The sequence below is a fragment of the Quercus lobata genome, chromosome 12 (assembly GCF_001633185.2).
Source record: "Quercus lobata isolate SW786 chromosome 12, ValleyOak3.0 Primary Assembly, whole genome shotgun sequence".
NCBI classification, from domain to species: domain Eukaryota; kingdom Viridiplantae; phylum Streptophyta; class Magnoliopsida; order Fagales; family Fagaceae; genus Quercus; species Quercus lobata.
Window position 1 is genome coordinate 28,889,722 of NC_044915.1, and position 22,949 is coordinate 28,912,670.

The 22,949-nt window shown below is 34.3% G+C and overlaps 1 protein-coding gene and 1 long non-coding RNA gene across 3 annotated transcripts; one reads left to right on the forward strand and one right to left on the reverse strand.

Annotated features, from left to right (window-relative positions):
* Window positions 1-1,319: 1,319 nt before the first annotated feature.
* On the reverse strand, window positions 1,320-4,273 carry LOC115969957. The gene is made up of 3 exons (XR_004087093.1): window positions 4,007-4,273; window positions 2,795-2,856; window positions 1,320-1,549 (listed from the first exon to the last, which is right to left on the reverse strand). It is a non-coding gene; the product is annotated as an uncharacterized LOC115969957 (long non-coding RNA).
* Window positions 4,274-8,131: 3,858 nt separating this feature from the next.
* LOC115971657 (heparan-alpha-glucosaminide N-acetyltransferase-like) lies at window positions 8,132-18,291 on the forward strand. 2 transcript variants are annotated; one of them, XM_031091660.1, is made up of 13 exons: window positions 8,132-8,453; window positions 8,620-8,757; window positions 8,923-9,004; window positions 9,779-9,855; window positions 11,809-11,915; window positions 12,860-12,980; window positions 14,558-14,674; window positions 14,778-14,869; window positions 15,153-15,219; window positions 15,354-15,432; window positions 15,521-15,612; window positions 16,799-16,942; window positions 17,328-18,291. In XM_031091660.1, exons 1-13 carry the CDS (start codon window positions 8,250-8,252, stop codon window positions 17,466-17,468), a joined length of 1,461 nt encoding a protein of 486 aa, XP_030947520.1. In that variant the 5' UTR covers window positions 8,132-8,249; the 3' UTR covers window positions 17,469-18,291. The 2 variants fall into 2 exon arrangements, with proteins under 2 accessions (XP_030947520.1, XP_030947521.1); XM_031091661.1 differs by having other exon boundaries at window positions 8,388-8,475.
* The last annotated feature ends 4,658 nt before the right edge of the window (window positions 18,292-22,949 follow it).

Sequence of the window (22,949 nt, forward strand, 5' to 3'; positions counted from 1 at the left end):
TTTGTATTAAAATGTATGGTGCCAAAACCAAAGGCATATTCGTCAAAAATATCAAAAAGTTCATGGCACCGTTACTTAAAAATTTGAGTTTTATTTGATCAAAAGTATGAAAAATGGAAGCCAAATGAAAAGCTTTCACTCGAAATGTAAACACATCGGTGATGGGTCATATATGTTCATTTTTACAAGTGAGATAGGTCACTTGACTTCGTACTAGTTGTGTATGACTTGATTGAATTGATCATTGAAGTTTCATACTAGACTATAAACTAATTCATACTTGATTCACACACACAACACACAAGTCTAATGTTCAATGAATGCCTATTTTATTTGTGTGTTTGTACATGTTCAAATGTAATGTGTGTGTACTCAACCATATGTGGATCAAATCAAAAAAAAATTTGTTCTTTTTATTTTCTTTTGGAAGTAATTTGTATTATCCATGTTTTTAAAAGTTTTTCAAGTTGATTTTGTGTGAAAAACATGTTTTCTGGGTATTTTTGCAAGTCATTTCGCAAGTAATCTCAATCACGAGTTTGGATAGAGAGTTTCGCGAGTGTTTCACGAGTACTTCATGAGAAGGGCTTACTCGCGAAAATTCCCAACTTCCCGCGAAAATTACTAGATCTGCATTTTAAAGGGCATTTCGTGAGACATTTGTTTTAAACTTCTCTCATTTTCTCTAAAATCCCTATTTTAATGTTTCTATATCAAAACCTAACTAAATTCAATTGTTTTTCATTCCTTTAACCTCTCTAAGGTAATTTTTAACTCTTTTCTTTGATTTTGATCCTTAGATTATATTTTTGGGAGTTTTATGTTCATAGTTGAGATTTTCTCAAAGGGAGGTTGGAAAACTTAATTTTGGGTTTTGTTTTAAATGATGATTTGCTTTGGATGTTGGCCCCTTTTGGTGAAAAATAACATATATTTAGACAAGATTTTCATATGTTCATGCATTGTTTAACATATATGTGTAGTATGTGCACTTTAAGTGTTTGATAAAATGTCTTTATAATATTTTTTCACTCTTTTGAACTCCAATAAGTACCAATTTTTGGGGATCATCCATAATTATTTATGTTTATCATGTTTTGATCATTGGTTGTGTGGTTTACACAATTTGTGTCACGCCCCAAACCCGATACCCGGATTTGTGACCATGACCGGCATGCTAATATCAAGTCTAAATCTGATATTAACAAGAACCAACTTAACTTTTACAAAACTTTTACCGAAAGCTTTCCTTTTCTTTTCAATCCTTGTTTCTCTACTTAAATTATATAACCTTTGACTTGACATTCAGAGCATCTACATTGTACTCCAAAGAATAACATAATCCACCAATCATTTAATTTCCACACTTTTACATAATACATAGCTTGATACTTTAAGGTATACACAACTTTCATTTGATCCTAAGATACACAATAACTATAAAGCTAAACGTCAGAATGCTAATTTAGGATCTATACATATCAAACTAAAACCAGCTACTTTCAAAACTTGACTAAGGCTCCCTCTGCTCCAAAATAAAACCTGCTAACTGAAAGAGTGGAAGGGGTGAGCTACACAGCTCAGTAAAGGTAAGATATATGAGAATTTAATAAGGATGCATGTAAATCAAATCATTTCATTCTATGCATAATCAAATAGGAGAACAGCTTTCCATGCATAGTATTTTATACTATTCAGAATAATAACTTATACACTTTTCATAGGAAAATAATTGTTCTCCCTTTTCTTATCAGCTTGATATTACCAAAACCTTTCGGATTAAACTTCTATCATTTTCTACAAAGTCACCACATACATTCTCATTACAAAATAATCATTTTAACGTAAATCAATTATTCGGCAACTTTGTATTAAACTAGAAACATCTTGACCCAATAAGAAAAAACCTTTCTTTATAAACCTCTTCTAATAGAATACTATAACTTTCATGATCAGAAAACTTAACGTTTCATAAAAACAGATATCTGATACTTTTAAACATAAACTTGTACTTTTATCAGAAACTTTACTTTTATAGCATAACAGAACTTCAGAAACTTTTATCTTTAATGAACAGCTTTTCTTTTCATTAGAAACTTCTTCTTGCCATGAGAGCTTTCACTTTTCACAATGCATTTAAACAAAATAATTCTCTCATGATTAATAACATAACATAGCTGTTCATAACATATTGGTTAGTCCATGTCTGATAAGCTGTACAGAGAAGGCCTCATCACATTTGGAAAACCTCATGTGCATGATATTGTCCCCTTTGAGAGGCCTGATGGCACATCTCCTCCAGGTTTCGTTCCTCCCCGCCGTCCGTACACATTGGGGAGAAGGCCTTAGTCAGATTAGAGTTACGGGCAACCCCATTTCCTCTACTTTAAATGGCCTAGAGTTACGGGCAGCCGCATTTCCTCTACTTTAAATGGCCAAACAGATAACATATTTCCATGGAAAGCCAATAATTAACCCCTACTGGCTGAGTTCAAATTATCAGAGGACATAACCCGAAAACATTTCATACTTTACATCATACTGAAATTTCTTATTTTGCATAACATTTCATAATAATAGCATTTCCATTCTTTTCATTAAACATCATGTTCGTGGAATCAATGATAGCATCAATATGCTTAAATCATATACATAAGTTTTTCGAAAGCTCACGAACATATCATTGTCAGAATAATGATTACATGCCATATCTCTAATCAAAAACATTTTAATGCATAACATACTTTAAAATAACCTCATGACTTACCAAATGCTCATATAACTTATGCCTTACCTGAAAGCAGAGGAACCGAGAGCCTAAAGTCGAAGGAGCTCAGATTTGGATACTGATAACACCTAAACCATAATTCAAAACTTATTACTATCCATAATTCCTTATCATAAACTTCACATTCATCTCAAAGCCTATCTCTTAGAATCAAGGAAGTCCTAATCCCACCTCAACGAGGTTCCCACAAACAAAATACATTCATTAACAACAAGTACAAAATCCTAGAGAAACCAACATTCTTATATTAATCCCATATCTCTAAAAGAGCCAACTTTGTTTCAAAAGGTGCTTTAAGGTCAGGGCAATAATGTATGCATAAATATAAAATCTTTTAAGCATGATCATGTAACTATATACATTCATATGATAGCATACAACACGTCAGGCAAAACAGCTTCATACATACAACCGTCTCATGGTTTAGAACCCCTTCCTTTGAGTAATAAGCCTCAAAACAAGTTATACAAAATTAATCTATGATCGAGACATACTAAAAGACAAGCATATTAAATTATAGCTCAAAACATTCACCCTAACTTGATAATTAAATCCACAAAGTTAGGCATGTCCCTTACTATTCACTGTTCTATTCCAGCAGCATAGGCTCCATTTGTAAAATACAAACGGGATGCTCAAACACATCCAATTGTCATGAAATTTTATATAACTACTCCCCTGTATGTCCAGTATAAACCATAAAAATTTCGGAGTCAAATCATAAACCCATGATTTACTAAAAATCACGCAAGACGGCATACTCAAATCTGTCCTGTCAGAAATTCATGCAACTTATAAATTAAACCATTATTTTTATGTTCGTCCAAATGCTGTGAGACCAATTCAATAACAACCACAAGTGTCTTAGGTTTCAAAGGAATTATCCCTAGCATTCAAATTCACTATATACAATTTAATACATAATTTTCTTGTAGTAAGCATCAAATCTGTCACAGAGACAGCTCCAGTACATAATCTTACAAAATCATCAACAAATAACAATAGGTCTTAATTTAATTTGAGTATTTTTATACCTATAATATACATATTAAAATACCCTAATAAGCATTCAATAGACCAAATATCATCAATATTTCCAGTAACTAAAACAGCATCACCAATTCAGCTTCCAAAATCAGAGTAGAGAACAAAGAGGGAAAGTAAGCAAACAATTATACTATCCAAATACACAAAATCAGATGAGGTTTAATTACTTACCCACACACTTGGAAGATGAAACCTTAAGGCTAATTGTTTAATTCCTTCTTTAAAGAAACTAGAATTTTTGGTGAGAAAGGAAGAGAGATGTTGCCGTGTAAGAAGGGAAGAGGAAAGAAGAACAAAGAAAGGGGAGAAAGGAGTAGAGAAAGAGGAAAGTGAGCTGCTGGACTTCAGATGCAGCAAAATAAACATAAGTCAAATTGACTTTAGGGGTGGGGTACGTGTATGGCTAGGGAAAAACAAATATCACACCCACTCTTCCAAATTTTCTTGCATTCACACTTATATATATATATATATATATATAATCTTTGCATTCACACTTACTTTTCTACCAAAATAATTCATTGCATTCACACTTACTTTTCTACAAAGATAATATCACTTTGCATATATATATATATATATATATATATCTCACAACTTAACCACCTAATATAGTTTTGTACATGCTAAATATATATTTATAATACAAATAGTCATTTCAATTGTTTATAATCTTTAAAATTCTTATTCAATGACATTATAAAATAATATGTTTATTAAATACTTTTATATTAATTTTTGCAAGTAAGTGGCTTAAAATACTAATAATACTTAACCACTTAAACATATAGTTTAATTATAAAAATTGGGTCGGGGTGTTACAATTTGCCTCATAAATACCTTGCTCATGTATTGGTCATGCATCTCACATGCACACTGGATGCACTTTTGATGTACACACTCTATCACTTGACATGTTTTGCATTCACTCATGCTAGTTAAGTCTTTTTAGACATTTTTAGCACATATAACATGTTCTTGTGTCGATGTCATGTCTTGGTCTATATCTTGTTTCATCATCCTTAGCATGTCATTTTTACTTTATGTTTTGTAGCATTTTGTTTTTAAGACGTTTTTGTTTATCGTTTAAGTTTCATTTTCTCATTCATCTTGCACCCCTCATGCATCATTATCCTTGTTCAATATTCTTTTCTTTCCCTCTTTCCTCTTGATTCATTTGTCTATTCATAACAAAAAGGAGTATATCGGAATGTATCATCATTTCTATATGACTCATGTGTACATTCTCAGGGAGAGAAATTCTATCTCGTGCACATTCGTAAGGGGAGAAAACCATAAGAGAGATGCATATACCAAGGGGGAGAAGACATTTCCTTTTATGAGAAAACCTTGTTTTGCTTTATGCTTGTTTTCTCGTTGCTTTATGGTGTTTTGAGTTACATTTAGTATCTATGCTTTGTTGCTCTCCTTGCATCGTGTTTTTGTATTGGACATGCATACATTTTTATGCTATTGTACTTTATTGGTTGCATGTTTGGATGATCATTTGCTTTGCTTTGCTATATAATCATTGTAGTCATTTCCATATGACTGTCATGTGTTTGATTAAGTTGCTCATATGTTTTACATCATGTTTACTTGATCGCACTTTACTTGTTACATTATACTTGACCTTTTATTACTTGCTCTACCTTGAGAGTCTAATGCGTTTTGTGCAAGTGTTTCAAGTTACAGGTATATATGTTCCAAGTTCATCACATGTTTTAGATTTAGGTGTGAGTGAGTTTTGCCATTGTTCTCAAATTCACGTTTAAGTCAAAAGTCTGTTATAGGGTGTTTTCTCATGGAATAGTCAAACGGGGAGATTGTAAAGTTGTGATTTACAACTATATTTTATGTTGACTTTATTCCATGACAAAAAGTATTGTATTTGCTTTAATTTTGTTCCTTATATTTTGTGGAATTTTATTGTATTGAGTTTAGTATTAAGTTGGTGAAAAATTGAGCATGAAATGAAGAATTAGTGCAATTTTGTGACTAACTCACAAGAAGCTCATGAGTAAAGGTTCCCGTGAAAAGGGCATGTGAGAAACACATGCTGCAAGCTAAAGAGTCATGTCAGGCTGTCAGTTTCGCGAGTGTCTCACGAGAAGGGCCAACCCGTAAGGTACTTGCGAAACTCTTTGCCTGGAGGATTTTGAGTGTGACTTTCTTACCCTTCACCTATACTATATATACTCTCATTACCCACAAAAGTATGAAAGACTATTCAGAGAGAAAAAAACCCTAGATAGGGTTTTTACAACACAACACACTCATCTTTTAGAGAGAGAACTACTCATCCTTAGTGAGAAATTATTATAGCTTCTTTTCCTTCCCTCTCCCATTACCATACTTTGAGAGGAGATTTGTACCCAAAGACAACCCACACCTTTTCAGAGTGTAGTGAGTGTTTTGGAGCTTGGGAAGTTTTGTGGATTTACCAAAAAAAGTCGGTGAGGCTTAGCGGATGCAATTGGCCGTATTGCGGGATCCAGAAATCTAGAGAAGACATGACTCCGAGAAGTCCGTTGGTAGCAGGAACTTGGAGGGCTCAAATACATTGAGTAGACTAGACTTGGAGGGTCTTTTGTTATTTGTGTACTCCAACTTTATTCTCTAGTGGATTGATTTCGACTTTGAGGGTCGTGGAGAGGTTTTTCGCCGAATTTTTCGGTTTTCTCTTCGATAATAAGTCTTGGTGTTATCTTGTGTTTACATCTCTCTTCCCTTACTCTTATACTTTACATTTATGGATGATTGTTCATGTTTATGCACTAGTGTAATTATCAGTTCATTAGGCACATTTACTCTTGTTCCGCACTTTGATTAAGTAAGAGTAAAAGCAATCTAGCCGTAATTTTAAAATTTGGAATCTAAACAAGCTCGTGTGTTTTTAGCACAAATCCGAGCCCTTTCAACTTGAAACTATATATTTTGTCACACATTTAGTATAACTATAAAAGCTAACAAAAATTATATGTTTTGTCTAATACTTAGGGTCCATTTGGTTGGAGGTGTGGAAAAGTGAGAGAATAGAAAATGGTAGGAGGATGGAAAAGTGGGATGATAGAAAATATTTTAATTTCTTTCCTTTTTGTTTGGTTAGGAGTGAAAAAGTGGAGGGATGAAAAAAGTGAGTTTGTATAAATTTACTCATGTACCTTTGTTAAAAATGATGCCCAATTAAAACAAAAAAAGTGACAGAAAAAAATACAAAAGAAAGCAAAAAAGAGAGCAATGTACAATAAATCAAAAGGAAAAAAAAAAAAAAAAAAAAAGGAAAGAAGAGGCAACGTCTAAGGAAAAAAAAGAGAAAAAAAGAAAAAAGAAAAAAGAGGAGGCAACGTCCAAGAGGAGGAGGAGGGGAAAAAAAAGTAAGAAGAAGAAGAAGAAGAAGAAGAAGAAGAAGAAGAAGAAGAAGAGGAGGAGGAGACAACGTCTAATAATAAAAAAAAAGAAGGTGAAGAAGAGCAATGTACGGACAAAGCCTATGTACAAGTGCATAATGACATTTTTGTCCATTAAGCAGTCTCATTTTCTCCCTTCAATTTTCTTTCCATTTTAGAGAGAAAACTTTTTAATGAGCCCGAGTAGAAAACACCTGGATTCTACCATTTATTTTCTTTCATTTCTATCCAATCAAACATACCCCAAAAAAGTTTTCCTTCCTATTTTCTCTCTAAAATTTTCCATCGATCATATTTCACCTCCAAACAAACACATCCTTAACAAATGTTATGAATATCAAACGGACAATTGATAAGAGCCATCCGTGTTTAATCTCTCTAAAAATTTTTCCTATAGTTTTACTTTGAATAATGCACCTACATTTATGATCACCTAACTTTCAATTCCCTTCCTCTACTTTTGAATTATAAAAAAAAAAAAATGGTAAAAATATTTGTCTTTCCTTTTAATAATTATATATTCATCCTGATGTACTATAGCAGGTAAATTATTCAAAATAATTGAATTGGTTTTTATTAAGCAAGAAAAAAGGGGTTAGTAGGTCTCACATGGTCTCCGCACTACTTGAACTTTTGCAATATATCATCAAGTGACCACAAGAATACTAATGTAACTTATCACTACTCGAATTCATAATTCTCATAATGAATTTTTACCAATAACTTATTCATGATGGTTTTTGAATTGGCTATGTCAAAAAAAAAAAAAAAAAAAAAAAACCAAAACACGTACTAAAGAAACTTATCACTAATCGAATTCACTTGACTTTTTACCGGTAACTTTTATTTGGGGTGGTTTTTGAATTGGGTATGTCAAAAAAGAAAAGAAAAAAGAAAGTGTTGGACCTGTTGGTTAAGCCATAGACTTTCCATTAATAACTTCAATTAACGCAGCAATATTGTCTTATGCCGGCGTCGACTCCAGCCCGAGACAAAAAAAGAAAATGTCTTCGGTGATCGACGTGGCGGAAGAAGAAGAGCAACGCACACCTCTTCTCCACAACCACAACGCAGCAGCATCCACTGATGACATCGTCCCCTCCTCCTCCTCCTCCCCATCCAACGGCCCAGATTCTTCCCCTCCCGCCGCTCCCGCTCCCAATCAACGGCTCCACTCTCTCGATGTCTTCCGCGGCCTCACCGTCGCTGTATGCACCCCGCCTCAACTAAGTATTTCTAACTTTTAACCTTTAAGTAATTATTACTCTACTACCCCTTTGGCTTTGACCGTGAAAGTTGAAACTGAAACTGAAACTGAAACCCACTCACTCAAAATTACTCTGAAAATTAAGCTGCTTTGTTTAACATTGACAGTTGATGATTTTAGTAGACGATGCTGGAGGGGCATTTCCGTCCATTAATCACTCGCCCTGGTTCGGCGTCACACTCGCAGATTTTGTGATGCCATTTTTTCTCTTTGGTGTTGGTGTCTCTATTGCTCTAGTATTCAAGGTTAGTATGTTTATGTTTAATACTAACATGTTATCAATGTAGCTCAAAACACAAGAATTTTTTGCTCTTTAAATTTTGCATTTCTTCTATACTCTATGAATTAAGAACTTAAATAATGTTTTGAAATTGAAATAGACTTGTAATAGTATTATGTTCATTGTGCAGAGAATTTCTAACAAATCAATTGCTACAAAGAAAGTCGTGCTAAGGACAATCAAGCTGTTTATCTTAGGGTTGGTTTTGCAAGGTATGTTGTTTTTCCTACCCTTTGGGTTCGTGACAATGAGCTATGTAGCTCGCTCAATTGGCACTTCCGTCTTCTATTATAATTGGATGGAGAGTAGTGAGATCGTGTGTGTAAATTACCAAAAGGCAAAAATATTGTTTTCGTCCCCAAAGTCTGCATGAAATGAAGTTCGTTTTTCATCGCTAAACTTTAAAAACTTCTTTTTCTATTGCTAATCCATTGAAAAATGTAACATTTTCTGTCCTTGAAACTCTAGAAAGATATTTTTTGTCCCTAAATGATTCAAAAAAGTTATTTTTTCGTCCCTAAACTTTAAAATGATCTTTCATACCATGCATGTGACCAATAGTTTTGTGCCACTTGTTCACCTCAAGTGTACCTTTTAAAAAAAAGAATGTAATGGTCCTGGTTGCATATCAAATTCTCTAATGCTATAAATAGTACACCTACAAGTAGGATAAAAGTTAATGAGACTGGATGGAAAGACAGAAAGTATAATGTTTTCAATAGTTTAGGGACGAAGACGAACTTCAAGTAAACTTTAGGGGCATAAGCAATATTTTTGTCAAAAAATAAATCTGTTTGTGATGTGATTACTGTCAGAATACAACAATTTCGAAGTAGTTTGAATTGAGTCCTAGCTCTCAACTACCTAATGTAATCAGTATTTATTTACAAATTACAACTCAGTAATTGTGAGGAGCTGTTTATGTACTTTTGTTTATCGAAGTCTTGATAAAAAAAAGATTTGGTTTTGTTTGGAATGTATTCTAGGTGGGTATTTTCATGGGCGTAACGATTTAACATATGGAGTTGATGTGGACAAGATACGTTGGCTAGGTGTATTACAGGTAAGCATTATTCAGTTCAACACACTACAAATCTTAACACTGTTAGACTTGAACAACAAAATATGACAAAGGCCTTGCATACAGCCTAACAACAATAGAGTAACAAAGCCTAGCATGCTCCCTTTACAGAGCAATCAACCACAATGGTAATAACAACTGAGGTTCTGCACTATCTATCAGTGCATCAAACTCAGTTTACCAAATGATTTGGCACTGTATTGAACAGGCAAAGCTTAGCGTTTTGTTGCATAGAACAGACAGAGGAATCCCCCAATAGCAGCATTTGGCTCTGTTACCGATAAAAAATTAAAATTTCCTTTTGCTGCCACTTGAGCCTTAACCTACCAACTAATAGCTTTTGCAATATTCTTCTCATTCTTCACCTACTGTCCATGTATACTGGCATTATTTTTTTTTTTTGGCACGAGATATGATTTACGACAGCTCCCAATACCAGCTTGCAAATATTGCAATTAGCCTTTGCCTTGAAGTTCCTCAAGTCACAGTCAACAAATTTGCTCAATAGAACCCCAACAGTCAACCTCAGGCTTCTTAATCAAGCACTTCTCATAATTTCCTTCTAAATGCTCTTGGAAAAATCAAATCACACTCAAAATCGAGGTGATCCTTGCTCTCCATACAATCCCTACAGTAAACACAAAGCGAATCCCTTTTATAACCCCACTGGAGCAATCTAGCATGAGTAGACACTCTATTCCTGAATGCCAACCAGGAGATAAACACATGATTTGGTATTGCAGCAGAGTACCATACTCATTTCCACCAGGTTTCAGCACTTATTAAAAAAAATCCTGATTTAGAAGGAATCCAGATTGGATTATTTTTCTCTCTCTTATCTAAACTTGAGGTTGATTACTTTGAATTCCACTCAAATCATCAGACGTTGCCACTCCTCTTGATGCATGCTGGACCCTTTAGATTCCATGCAATGGGCTGCATCATACACTACCATATGGCCAAATCTGGTATAGAGAACTCCAAGTGGATGCCAATTGTCATGCAATAGGGATATGTTGCTGTCATCCCCCACTTCAAACCTTAGAAAGGGCCTCGCTAAGCTTTTTAACTTCAGAAATTTTCTCCATCCCTTGGTACAATGCTGAGGAGCCTTCACAAAAAGAGGGGAGGGGGGGAAGCATTTATTAATCAGAGATTCAGAAGCAAGATCGTGATAAAAAAGCAGTAGTACATGTTTTGATAGTGTTTTTTTTATAAGAACCTTACTACCACTATTGCAGATACTGCCACCACTACATCTTCTCTTACATGCTTGGTGGTGATAAATATAATTCAATTGCTATAACTACAATACAAAATCTGGTTTTCACAAAAAGTCAGAAAGGATAATTTAGTTGATTCAACTTGGTCCAGACTTCTCAGAATGTAGGGTTGATAATGCTGGGTTATGACAAAAGAGCTCCATTGCATTGGTGCAACTTTATGCTAGGAAATTCTTAGGTGCATGTCTAATCATTTGCTGTGTGATGTCTTCTCTTGATTTGGTAGTATGGCAGTGTATCAATGCCTAAGTTATAATCTATACATCTCCCGGGGTTTTGGATTAGTTTAGTCAATAATACAATCATGTCCTGAGTTAGGTATTAACTGAGAATTCTTTATATGATCATATATTTGCATAGTTTTTTCAGGAATTTTGGGCATTCAAATGTTTTTTTTCCTACTCTTGAAAGTGAAAATTCATGTTCTTGTGTATTACCTCATGTGCACTGCATCAAATATATGCCATATATGGATGATTAAGCTGAAAGGGCATACTTAACCTCAATAGATGAATTGTTCTTTTAGGATTGTTTACTTCAGAACAGATAAAAGTACTATTATCTGCTGGTCTAGTTCTATAAATAGATATTAAGATTCAAAAACTTTTTAAAGCTAACGTGCATATTGCAAATGTGTTTACATAAATTACAGAGGATATCAATTGGATATCTGCTGGCTTCAATGGCGGAGATCTGGCTTGTTAACAATGATATTGTTGATTCAGCAACAGCTTTTGTGAAGAAATACTACATTCAGTGGTTAGTTTGGTTAGAATACATAATTCCACTGGTACTCATGTTTTTCACATGCAATTGCACTTCTTAGATGTATTTGGAATGCACACATGTTTTGGTTTTATGAACTGATTCTACAAAAGCTTCAAGAGTGTGCTTCTTCACTGACTTCATGTAGAGATAAAACCATATTTTTTGGGTTTTAACTAAAGAATGGAAGATGGAAGCAGGATGGTTGATCTCAAAATAATTATGGAAATTTTAATAAGAAAAGTGCAATCTAGATGCCAAGTTTTGGTCCTTTTATATTTCTGTTCTTTCTTTAGATTTTTTTGCACCTACTTGGCAGTCTTGGGGATGTCAAACTTTAAACCGCACTCTTTTTTTTGGAAGTTTGTGTTATGCTTAGCTATGATTTTGAAATGAAGAGGCTGAGTTGAAAACATTTTGTATATACTTCATGAATAGGTGGTAATTATTAAAATTTACGATGATCAGGCTATAAATTTTAGGAACATTAACCTCAAATGTTACTTAAAAAAAAAAAAAAAATCATTAAGGCCTTTGAGTTATGAGTCAGATTATTGGCGAACTTATTAACAGGAATCCAAAGATATCACATGACAAAAAAATCTAGGGTGAGATGACCGGCATACTTTTTTCTTCTTCTTCTTGTTTTTTTATTATTATTTATTTTTGGTTGTGATAACATAGGGAACCTTTCTAAAGAACAGCTCTTTGGGCTCGCCTCTGGTCAGTAAAACCTACAGGCAATGACCTCACTTGCTAGAATGAGTTGGGTAATCTAGGGGCATTCACCCCTTGTGGGCAATGACCTGCATACTTTTGTAATTCTAATTTTGTTTAGAGTTTCTAGGTCTCTTAGATGGTAGACTTTTTCACGGATGATATGTTTCTCCTCTTGCATTTGAGGTTTTCTAAGTGCTAACTTTTGCTTAATTGTGCAGGATGTTCGCTATCTTACTGTGCTCAGTATACATGTGCTTACTATATGGCCTTTACGTTCCGAATTGGGAATATGAAGATTTAAGCATGAATTTGACTGGTTATGCATCTAGTACTCAAATTGTGAGTTGAATCATATAATTTCTTGAAAGTTTCTCATTGGCAACCTATGAAGCACGGGTGCGTTTCGGGACTCGGGTGCGGGTGCGGGTGCGGGTGTGGGACTCGGGAATTTTTGAAAAAGTAGGGTGCGAGTGCGGCGGGACTCGGCGATTAAAAATTATTAAAAATATTTTTATTTATATTTTCTATATATTTTTACTATTAAAATATTCTTAAAAAACACATTAATATACTTGATTCACAAAACAAAGAAAGAATAAGGCAAGAAACGCATCTGAGGTCAGAATTTCGGCCTCTCCGGCGATTTTCACGGCCGATTTCGGCCGTATCGGTCGTCGGCCGATATTGACCGATATGGCCGATACGGACCGAGTCGGCCCGATTTGGGCCGCGTCGGCGCCAATTTCAGCAGCGTCGGCCCGCGTCGGCCCGATTCGGGAGCTGCCACGTGGCGGGACGCGGCACGACGCGGCACGGACGTGCGGTTTGCGGCGTCCCTCCCGCGTTGCCGCGTCCCGCTGCATCGGATGCGGGTGCGCTGGGCTGGATGCCGCGTCCGTGCATCCCAGTTGGCAACATTCTGTCAATATGTCAATCTGTTGATGAAGATAGCTTGAGGCTTCCAAATTTGTTACTTTATAACTGAAGATGTTCTCTTTACTTTTCATATCTTTTATGTCTGATTTTGATTTTTGAGCAATATGCCATAAAATGATTAGTTAACAGTATTGATTACTGGATGCCTATGTTGGGCCTATTTTCCACAACTGAGACTTATATTTGATGCACATGCTTCACTTGTTTTGTTGGGTAGGGTGTGAATTGAAGCTGTTCTTATGACCCAATTTCTTATGGTATGTGTATTGGACATTGATAAATTACCACTTGTCTCAAAAGATTAATTGTTGGGCAATGATGAATTTAATGTGTGGGCCCAAACTCCCCCTTAATAAGCTAGACCAAACATGTTGGATTTTTAATTTTTTAAATGGAAGGTAGAGTGGAGATAGAGTTTGAACTCCAAATCACTTGCTCTGATAAATTATCACTTGTCCCAAAAGTTTAAGTTGTTAAGAAATGGTGAATTCAATCATTTAGCTGTAAACCATTATTCTAATATAGATAATATTTGGTTTCTTATTTTTCATTTTGTTGGATAGTTTGTCATTCAAATTCCAGTAACTAAGTGTGCTTGCAACTAGAATTGTCTAAGTAGTCACCAGCTTTGACTGCTTGTCCTGGAATCTGAAGGTGGCCCTAAAGCACTTCTTTAGGCCTAATTTTTGTCAAATAATCGATCAGAAATGATTTTATTTCATAAGAGTGAGATCTACACTGTGAGAACATGTAATTGCTGTATACATGGAACCACAGTTTAAACTAAATTATGTAAGGAAAGAAGATATGAATCTAGAGATCTATGTTATGGGTGCTTCCCCACGTGTTTGCAAACAAGCTAATAGTTGCTGACTGCTTAAAGTCTTGTACATGTTTTTTGTATCCCATTTTGTTTGTGGAACTTATTCATTTCATTTACCCTCAAGTGGAACTATTTTAAACAAAAAATTGTTCAATAGGTTCATTGTGAAGTGAGGGGCAGTCTTGAGCCTCCTTGTAATGTGGTTGGCTTGATTGATCGAGTTATTCTTGGTGAACATCATCTTTATCAACATCCCGTGTACAGAAGAACAAAGGTTATTTTTCTTGGCCTTTGTAACTGCTATCTTGAACTCCCTATCTATAGGTTCTATTGTTTGATCATCAGGGGGATCTTATCTTAATCTTTGTTTTGCTCAGGAATGCAGTATTAATTCTCCTGACTACGGACCTCTGCCACAAAATGCACCTGGGTGGTGCCTTGCACCATTTGATCCAGAGGGCATCTTAAGGTTTGATAATGGCATTCCTTTTTTCTGTTTCCTTGTATATTATTAACTTATGAACTGTGACAGTTTATAATGTATTAGAGAGAGGGCACTCAAAGCACAGTTAATTTCTAAATACACTGAACAACTTTCTTAAATTGCAATTCCAACCCCCCCCCCCCCCCCTTTTTCAAAAAAAAAAAAATGGCAATGTAAATGTTAAAGCGTTATTCATTACCATCCTCATTGATAGGTGCTGGTTGTTGGTACTTGGTTGCTAATTTCTTTTGCTTGCAAATTTTTCCAGTTCATTGATGGCTGCTATCACATGTTTTGTGGGATTGCAATTTGGGCACATACTAGTGCATTTTAAGGTACAATGTTTCTTCTTGTTGCTTCATAACATGTAGGCATAGTTTTAGCTATGTCTTATTGATTTTCAATTTGTCTTGATGTGACTCTTCGATAGCTTTATTTGATCATATAAACTTTTATCTTTTTTCTTCAGGACCAAATGCAGAGGGTCCTTTTATGGTCCATGTTATCATTCCCTCTATTAATTGCAGGATATGTTTTGGAGTTGCTAGGTATTTTGTCTTGTATCTGGTTTATATCTTTTAGCTCTTTGTGAATTTCACTTTGTTTCTTGCAAGTAATTTCTGTAAGGTATATCAGGTGTTCCTTTCTGCAAGCCACTGTATACATTGAGCTATATGTGCATCACGGCAGGAGCATCAGGCTTGTTCCTAACCATTATCTTTTACATAGTAAGTTCATCATTCTAGATAGTGCTCTGATTAATTGACCAATATCCCCATGATTTAAAAGTGACCCAAGTTTAGCTTGCTATGACTTGTACCATCAGGTGAGATCAAACCCAGTGATCCATATCAATAATTGATTTGTTAAATTGGGAAAATCATGGAGAAAATAGAAGAGTTTACAATCTCTTGATATGTCAACACTCTGACTCAAGCTTGAGTTTATCTTGACCTATTTTTCAAAAAGTTTTATTTATTTATATATGGGGGATGGGGGTTCCAATAAAGGGGTGTCTCAATTTTTTTCAATTATAATTAGGTCAAAGGAAAACATCACTTGTAAGTTTTAGTCATTAGCAATTTCTCTACCATAAAATTATACAACTTGATTTCAACATAAAGCTGTGGAATTATCATGGCATACTGAAATAAGTGTGACTTTAGATTCTTTATATTGATTGCAGAATTCTTGACATGTCCAGGAGAAGTGCAAATGTGACCTTAAATTAAGTTTTTCCTGTAATATGTAGAGATTTTCGTCCTATAAAAGTTTCAAATTCTGAAGGTCGTCTCCCTCTGTTGAGAAATCAAAGAAGCTATAGGATTAGAGAAGCTAATCTTGAAAGGCACCTAGATTTTGTCTGGCTTTCAGTGCTTTGAGATTAGAATGTAATTTTTAGAATCTTTATATCACAGATGAATGTATTGACTCCAAACTTAGATGGAAAGTGTTGTGATACGATTTTAGAGTTGGCATCATTTTCTACCTTTGAGTGACAGTGCCTGATTCTTAAAGGATGGAATGCCCAATGATGGGAGACATCCTCTGCCATATATTTCCAATCCTGACATCCTCTGCCATATATTTCCAATCCTGACATCCTCTGCCATATATTTCCAATCCTTTAAAATATTAAGGTCTTGCCATACTCTCTGGTTTTCGAGGTTGCTTTCAACCTTTTCCTCCAGAATCCACAAACACAGATGGTGACTACGATATATAACACCAGTAAATCTACTCTTTGGTTTGATGACAAGGACCTATATGATGCGTAACATTAGCTTGTCTTAACATCTCTGCAATGTGATACATAATGTTCAATTGGAATAATGAGACTGAAATTACAAAAACATTGCCTGTTTAGTTAAACCATCTTTTAAAAACAAAAAATTAAACCCTCTGTAAATGCAGGTTGATATCAAACATTTCAGAAAGCCCACAATGTTACTAGAATGGATGGGGATGAACGCTCTCATTGTTTATGCTTTGGCTGCTTGTGATCTCTTCCCAGCAGCTGTGCAGGGTTTCTATTGGCATTCACCTGAAAATAACTTGGTAATTCTCTTTCTCTGTACTAGGGTATCACTTGTGAGTCACTATGCTTCTCTTTTACAATAAGCATGTGTCTATGCAAGAAAAATTGTGGAATTTCATCTTTTTAGTGCACCCTCCAATTGTTGTGTGGAGATTGGAGAAGTTGCTAGTTAATATTAGTTATATGTAAATATTTTGTTCATTGCCTTTCTTGTGAAAGTGGATTGACTGACATGCAAGATGGGTACTTCTTGACAACAATATTACTAAAGTATGTATCATCAGGAGTGTGATATTATTTTGTACTATATTGTAATAGATTTATGCGATTGTTGAACACAATTGATGTATTGGTTGACTTGGCACATTATCTGATAGACAATTTTGGGCCAAATCTGGTGTGCAGGTTGATGGCACGGAATCGTTATTGCGGGCCATGATTCATTCAGAAAAGTGGGGTACCCTGGTGTTTGTAATGCTTGAAATTTTGCTTTGGAGTATTGTTGCTGGTTTCCTCCACATGAAAGGCATATATTTAAAACTATAAAATATATAGACATGTACATGTTCTATGTTGTATGTCCCCTGTAAATGACAAAATTTTTGCGTGTATATGATTAGCCATCGCTGTGTGTGTACAAATTGCTAGCCTAACTGAACCAAATGACTTCTACTTTTAGCTGGTTAAATGACTTGTAGCATACTTTTAAACTAACTGTAGCATTAAAAGAATTATTTGAAGCACAGCTGTACAAAGATAAAGTGAACAAATTGAGACTGTTCTTGGAGCTAGAGGATGATTTTGCGGCTGACAAGTGAAGCTTTGCCCTTATTAAAGCATAAAGTGGGAAATGAGCGGACATTTCTTTTTGCAGCACGATGATTGGCACCCTGATGGTCCCCTATGTCAGAAATATGGGGCTTTAGAGTAGCACATGATACTGCAACTGTTACTTCAGCAAAGTTGTCGAGTGCAATTTTAAATGGCCAATAAAATTGGCATCCTTCTAGGTTAGATGACCTCTAGTTATGATTTAAGGAAAGATGGCTGATGTTCTCATTGTCATTGGTGGTGAAGATCATGTGGAATGGAGGGCTGCTGCCTGTTGCTAGTAATGCAGTTTAATTGTGAGGACTTGGACGATGATAACTTGATAAGGGATATCGGGATTTAATTGGTGTGTAAGCTTGTTTGGTTTCCTAAAGTAGTGCCTAAAAATGCTTTTGCAAGCTGGTTGGTAGTGAAGAAAAACAAGCTTACTACCAAAAATTGGCAAATTGGGGGTATGCAGGGACGTATCATGCAGATAGAGACTGTAAAAACATAAGAAATTTTATTCAAAATAGCAATTTTTGTAGTTTTTGGAACACTTTTACTTGTTCTTATTGTTGATAAAGTGAGCTATTTTTATTTTTTTGATAATGATAAAGTGAGCGATTGTTTGCTGTTAGTTGCATTTTTGCTGCTTGTTTTTGTGTTGAAACTTTAGTTATTTTGTCGTATGGGGTTGTACTTCTGGTTTGGTGAATAAAGTTGCTCATTCCTAAGACAGGGAGGAAAAATAAAAGAAAAAAAGAGTGAAGGCACTGTAACATTGATATTGATATAAAAAAGACAAATTCTACCAAAAAAAAGATATAAAAAAGACAGCCTAATGACTTAAAGCGACTCGTACAAAATATAGAAATTATCTTTTATGACAAGTGTACTCGATATATCTCCCTCTCTCTCTCTCTCTCTCTCTCTTTCCCTTTTTTGAATTATCTTTTATAGATATATATTGTATATATGTCTATTGTTTTTCTCCAATGAGAGTGGTCATTGCTGTTTGGTATTGACTATTTTTTCTCGGTATATATAGTTCTTCTGTTTGTCACACACCAAGTAATTAAATGAAGGAATCCTTGGAAGATAATTCTAAGATGCTATCTAGGGGTTTCAAATTTAAGATCTTATGGATCTCATGAAGCTTTAGAAATTATTAGGCTAATCTGTCTCACACACACCAAGTAATTAAATAGAGAAATATCTTGGAGGTGACTCTAAAATATTAACTAGAGGGTTTCAAATCCAGATCTTATAGATTTCATGAGGCTTTAGAAATTATTAGACCAACCTTTTGGGATTATTATAACATCTCTCTTGCATACGTGTGGACTATGTGGGAAAGATGTACTAATATATAACTTCTATATGAGAACATTACATTGGCTTGTAGCACATTATTGAAGGCAGATCCCAAAAAGGTTAGCCTATGACATGAACTTTGGTGTACACAGGCACAGCAAATTGCTCAATGAGAGAAACAATGGCCAAAGCCCCATTTTCTTGTGACTGGGTCTAAGATTATTCAAGACTTCCACAGCCTTAGTGTGTCTAAAGGAATATCATATGTAGACATGACAAAAAATTATTGTCAGATTAAAACATTCAATCATTAACTTTGTGTCTGAAAGTTTTGTTTGACATAGACAAGACTTAAAGATTATACCAAGATTATGTCACTCTCACTCCCTTTGACAGGAAAATAAAGAAAAATAGCAAGGTAAAGTTTAATTCAGCAGCTTTCGGTATTCATTGTGGCCAACAAAAAATTACTTGTGTAATCCAAAAGCTAGAGTCCGTTCACATGGCCTTTTTATAAGTATCATATCCTAATTTCCAGCATGTTTACTGAAATAACCTTTGTCTAGAATATGAAAATTTTGGTTTATGTGTTTGATGGAGAAGGTTGAATTCTTGAGTGAGGTTGGATTGAAAACTAGGACTTAGATTAATTTGGATGTAAATTTAACAAACAAAATATTAAATAAAAATGAAATCTCCATTTAGAAGCATTGGACTACGGAAATGTTATATTTCTAGCTCAATATAAAATCGTATCCTTTCATAAGCTGTAAACTGCAAAAATCAAGATCAAAGTCCTGAAAGGGCTACTTTAAAGATTTTAGTCAATAATTAGTAACTATATTATGATAATGAATAATCGTCCTTATGTTCATTTGCTAAAAGCTACGATTTTCATGCAGAAAACAAGTAGTTATATATTTTTGGATTAACTACATAGTAAGTGATTAGTTAAGAAGCATAGATATTTTATTTGGGTCATACCCGTTTCGTATTAGTGTCACTGGTCATATCATATTATAATTTTTTAAAATTTAGTCGTATCACCATGCTGAATTTATATTTTATACCCATATTCGTGTTCGTATCCTTGCTTCCTAAATGATTAGAGATGCCCCACAGCCCCCACTGTTTTTGATAAAGATGGGAAATCCCTTTTGATAAAGGAATCGAATCCTCAAGATTGACGTCTTGTTGGATAAGAAAATACACCATAAAAGGTTAATAATTTATTCCTGTCTTTTCAAAAAGAATTAGTGGCAAATATAGGCTAGAATAATAAAGATCTCTAGCTCAAAAGAATTTGCTGCTTTGGTATATTTAGTTTCTTCCTATCAAAGACAGAACTACTTAGTTGGTGAAAGAGGGTTTTGACTCGGCCGACTGTTCAGGGTGGTCACAGTACCACCTGACTTTGAAAAAAAATACAATTATTATTTATAAATTTAAAAATTTATGATTTTTTTCATTTTAAAAAAACTTTGTGACCACCTTAAATTTTTTTTAGGCCCAATATAATTAAATTCTGGACAAAATTTGGCAACAAGCATGGTTGTAGATTAAGGTTACAACTCTATTTAATATTTTTTTTATTAAACATGAATTTTAACAAATCCACCGGTTAATTAAATTTTCTTCTTAAATCCTTCATACTTGTAACATTTCAAGAAGATAAAATATCAATAGCTATGTCGTCAATCAAATATTTAAATTTCAAGTTTTTGTAGTCTAAAATTATACATAAAAAATAATTTTATGGATCGAATGACAAATAACATCCGATTAGCATGAAATTTTAACGTGTTTTAAGAATATAGAGAACATGCAATTTATCGATTAGATTTTTAAAATATGTAACAATGTTAATTCATTTAGTGAGAGTGACTACAACAAAGTTTGTAGCCAAATTTTGTTCTTAAACTTTAGTCCTCTTAACAATATATTAGGTCCTTACAAATAAAAATAAAAGTCCAAGAAAATTTTTATTTAACTAAACTTTTGAAGAGAAATAACTTGCAACATTGATAATGAGACTATCATGTAACGATTTCAAAATAAAAAGATTTGTAGAAGGAAATTGTAAGATTTTATGTATTTACGTTTGTTTTTTTTTTTATATTTTTGGTCTATGTACGAGATTCTCTTTTTATTAGATTTTGTATAATTTAAGTTTTTTAAAAACCACTCTCTCAAAAAAATGCCTAGAGCCGGCATTAGTTTTGAGCAATCTCTTTCGGCCATAAACAACTTTAAATGAAGCTCTCCTTCTTTTGATTCCACCACCATTTCCTGGGGTAAACTCACTAAAGATCTATTCAAACTAGTTTTTCTTTTCACATCAATATAAAGCCAGCCACTAGCCATGCCTGCCATGCATTTTCTTGCATTGCCTTCTCCCTTTTTCCTAAACACTCCCTCCAATCATTAGGAAGAAATAAAGAGAAAAAAAAATGGCTACTGAGAAGGCCAATGCTGAAGTTTCACAAACCCCAAGTAGCAGCACCCAAGATAATTCAACTAATCAATCAGAAAACAGCAAACAATCAGCAACACCTTACTTTGGAAAAGCACTTGCACATAGGGCACTTTATGGTTCAGGCAGCAGAAGCAGTGGAAGCAGAAAGGTTAGAACCAATGACGTTAAGTCATTACCAAGTAGGCTAAGCAAGGTCTCATTGGCCGAAGGCGGTACAAAAAACTAGAAATGTGCTCTTTTGAGCTTTTCTATTTTTATGTACTTGAATGAATGTTCTCCTAGTTCATAATTAGATGTAACATAAACATTCCCATTATGTCTAATGCAATATTATGAAATAGTATTATGTTTCTATATAGCACATTATCCTCAATTCTTATGATCATCTGTACTACAAAAATGCTTGTATTTAAGTCAGAACATGGAAACTTGTTAGCATACGCTTCTATGAGGTTGTAACATCATTCATCATTTGTCACTGTCATTAATTAACTTCAGTGTCTCCCTTTTACATAATTTTGCATCGATCACCAATAATGAAACTCATCAAGAAGACTAGTAACAGGCTTTCAACTATGGCAAAGCTGAGTTTTTAACATTTGGCATAGGCACACAGAATGACATTCCCTTCTGCTACCATAAAGAGAACCATAATGCATTACAACTAAAATGCAATTGCTGTGGTCATATTATCACCATATCTAATTGGAGATAGCAAACAACATTATACTTGCATGCACGCTTATGTGGACATTTTCTTGGAAACCATAGCAATTTAAAATCCAAAAAGCATGAGAAAGAGAATAATTATAATTTAATCTTGCATCTAATTCATGACTTGGGCATACATTAAAGAATCTAAGAGATTTTTTCAGTCCTAAACAGAGCCATACTAGAAAAGTATGAACCCAGTATTTGTGTGCAATAATTGCATCAGTATTAGGCTCAGGTTTAATCCAACACAGTAACAAAAAACATATAAACTGTGACCATTTTTTTCCAGATGCTCAAACAGTCAAACAACTGAAGAATAATTGAATGAAATCAAATACCAAACTGAATTTGATCAATTCATCTAAGAAATACTAGTGTGGATTAAGTCAACTCAATCTCTTTGTTTGTAACAATGCCCAAGTTGAAGGTTTTCTTCTTGAAAAAGGAAACAAATTCTCCAATCTGTTTACTGTGCTTCATAGTTAAGACTCATTAAATTAATCTTTGGAAACATAAGCCCAGCTCAGTTTACATAAACAAGATTTGTTTATGATAAGCCTTAAAAAGAGAAAATTGAAAAGAACTCAAATATACACAAAAATTCCCAAAATATTTGCAATCTAAATTTATGTGATATACACAATAAAAATAAATGTGGGGTACAGGAATTTAAATAAGGTAATTACGCCACGTGTCATACCCATGGTTGA

Bases quoted from the DNA above. Each gene is read 5' to 3' on its own strand.
- LOC115971657 (XM_031091660.1), top strand. From the start codon at position 8,250: ATGTCTTCGGTGATCGACGTGGCGGAAGAAGAAGAGCAACGCACACCT. The intron at 15,613-16,798 runs GTAAGTTCATCA...CTGTAAATGCAG, and splicing joins TAACCATTATCTTTTACATA to GTTGATATCAAACATTTCAG. The intron at 16,943-17,327 runs GTAATTCTCTTT...TCTGGTGTGCAG, and splicing joins ATTCACCTGAAAATAACTTG to GTTGATGGCACGGAATCGTT.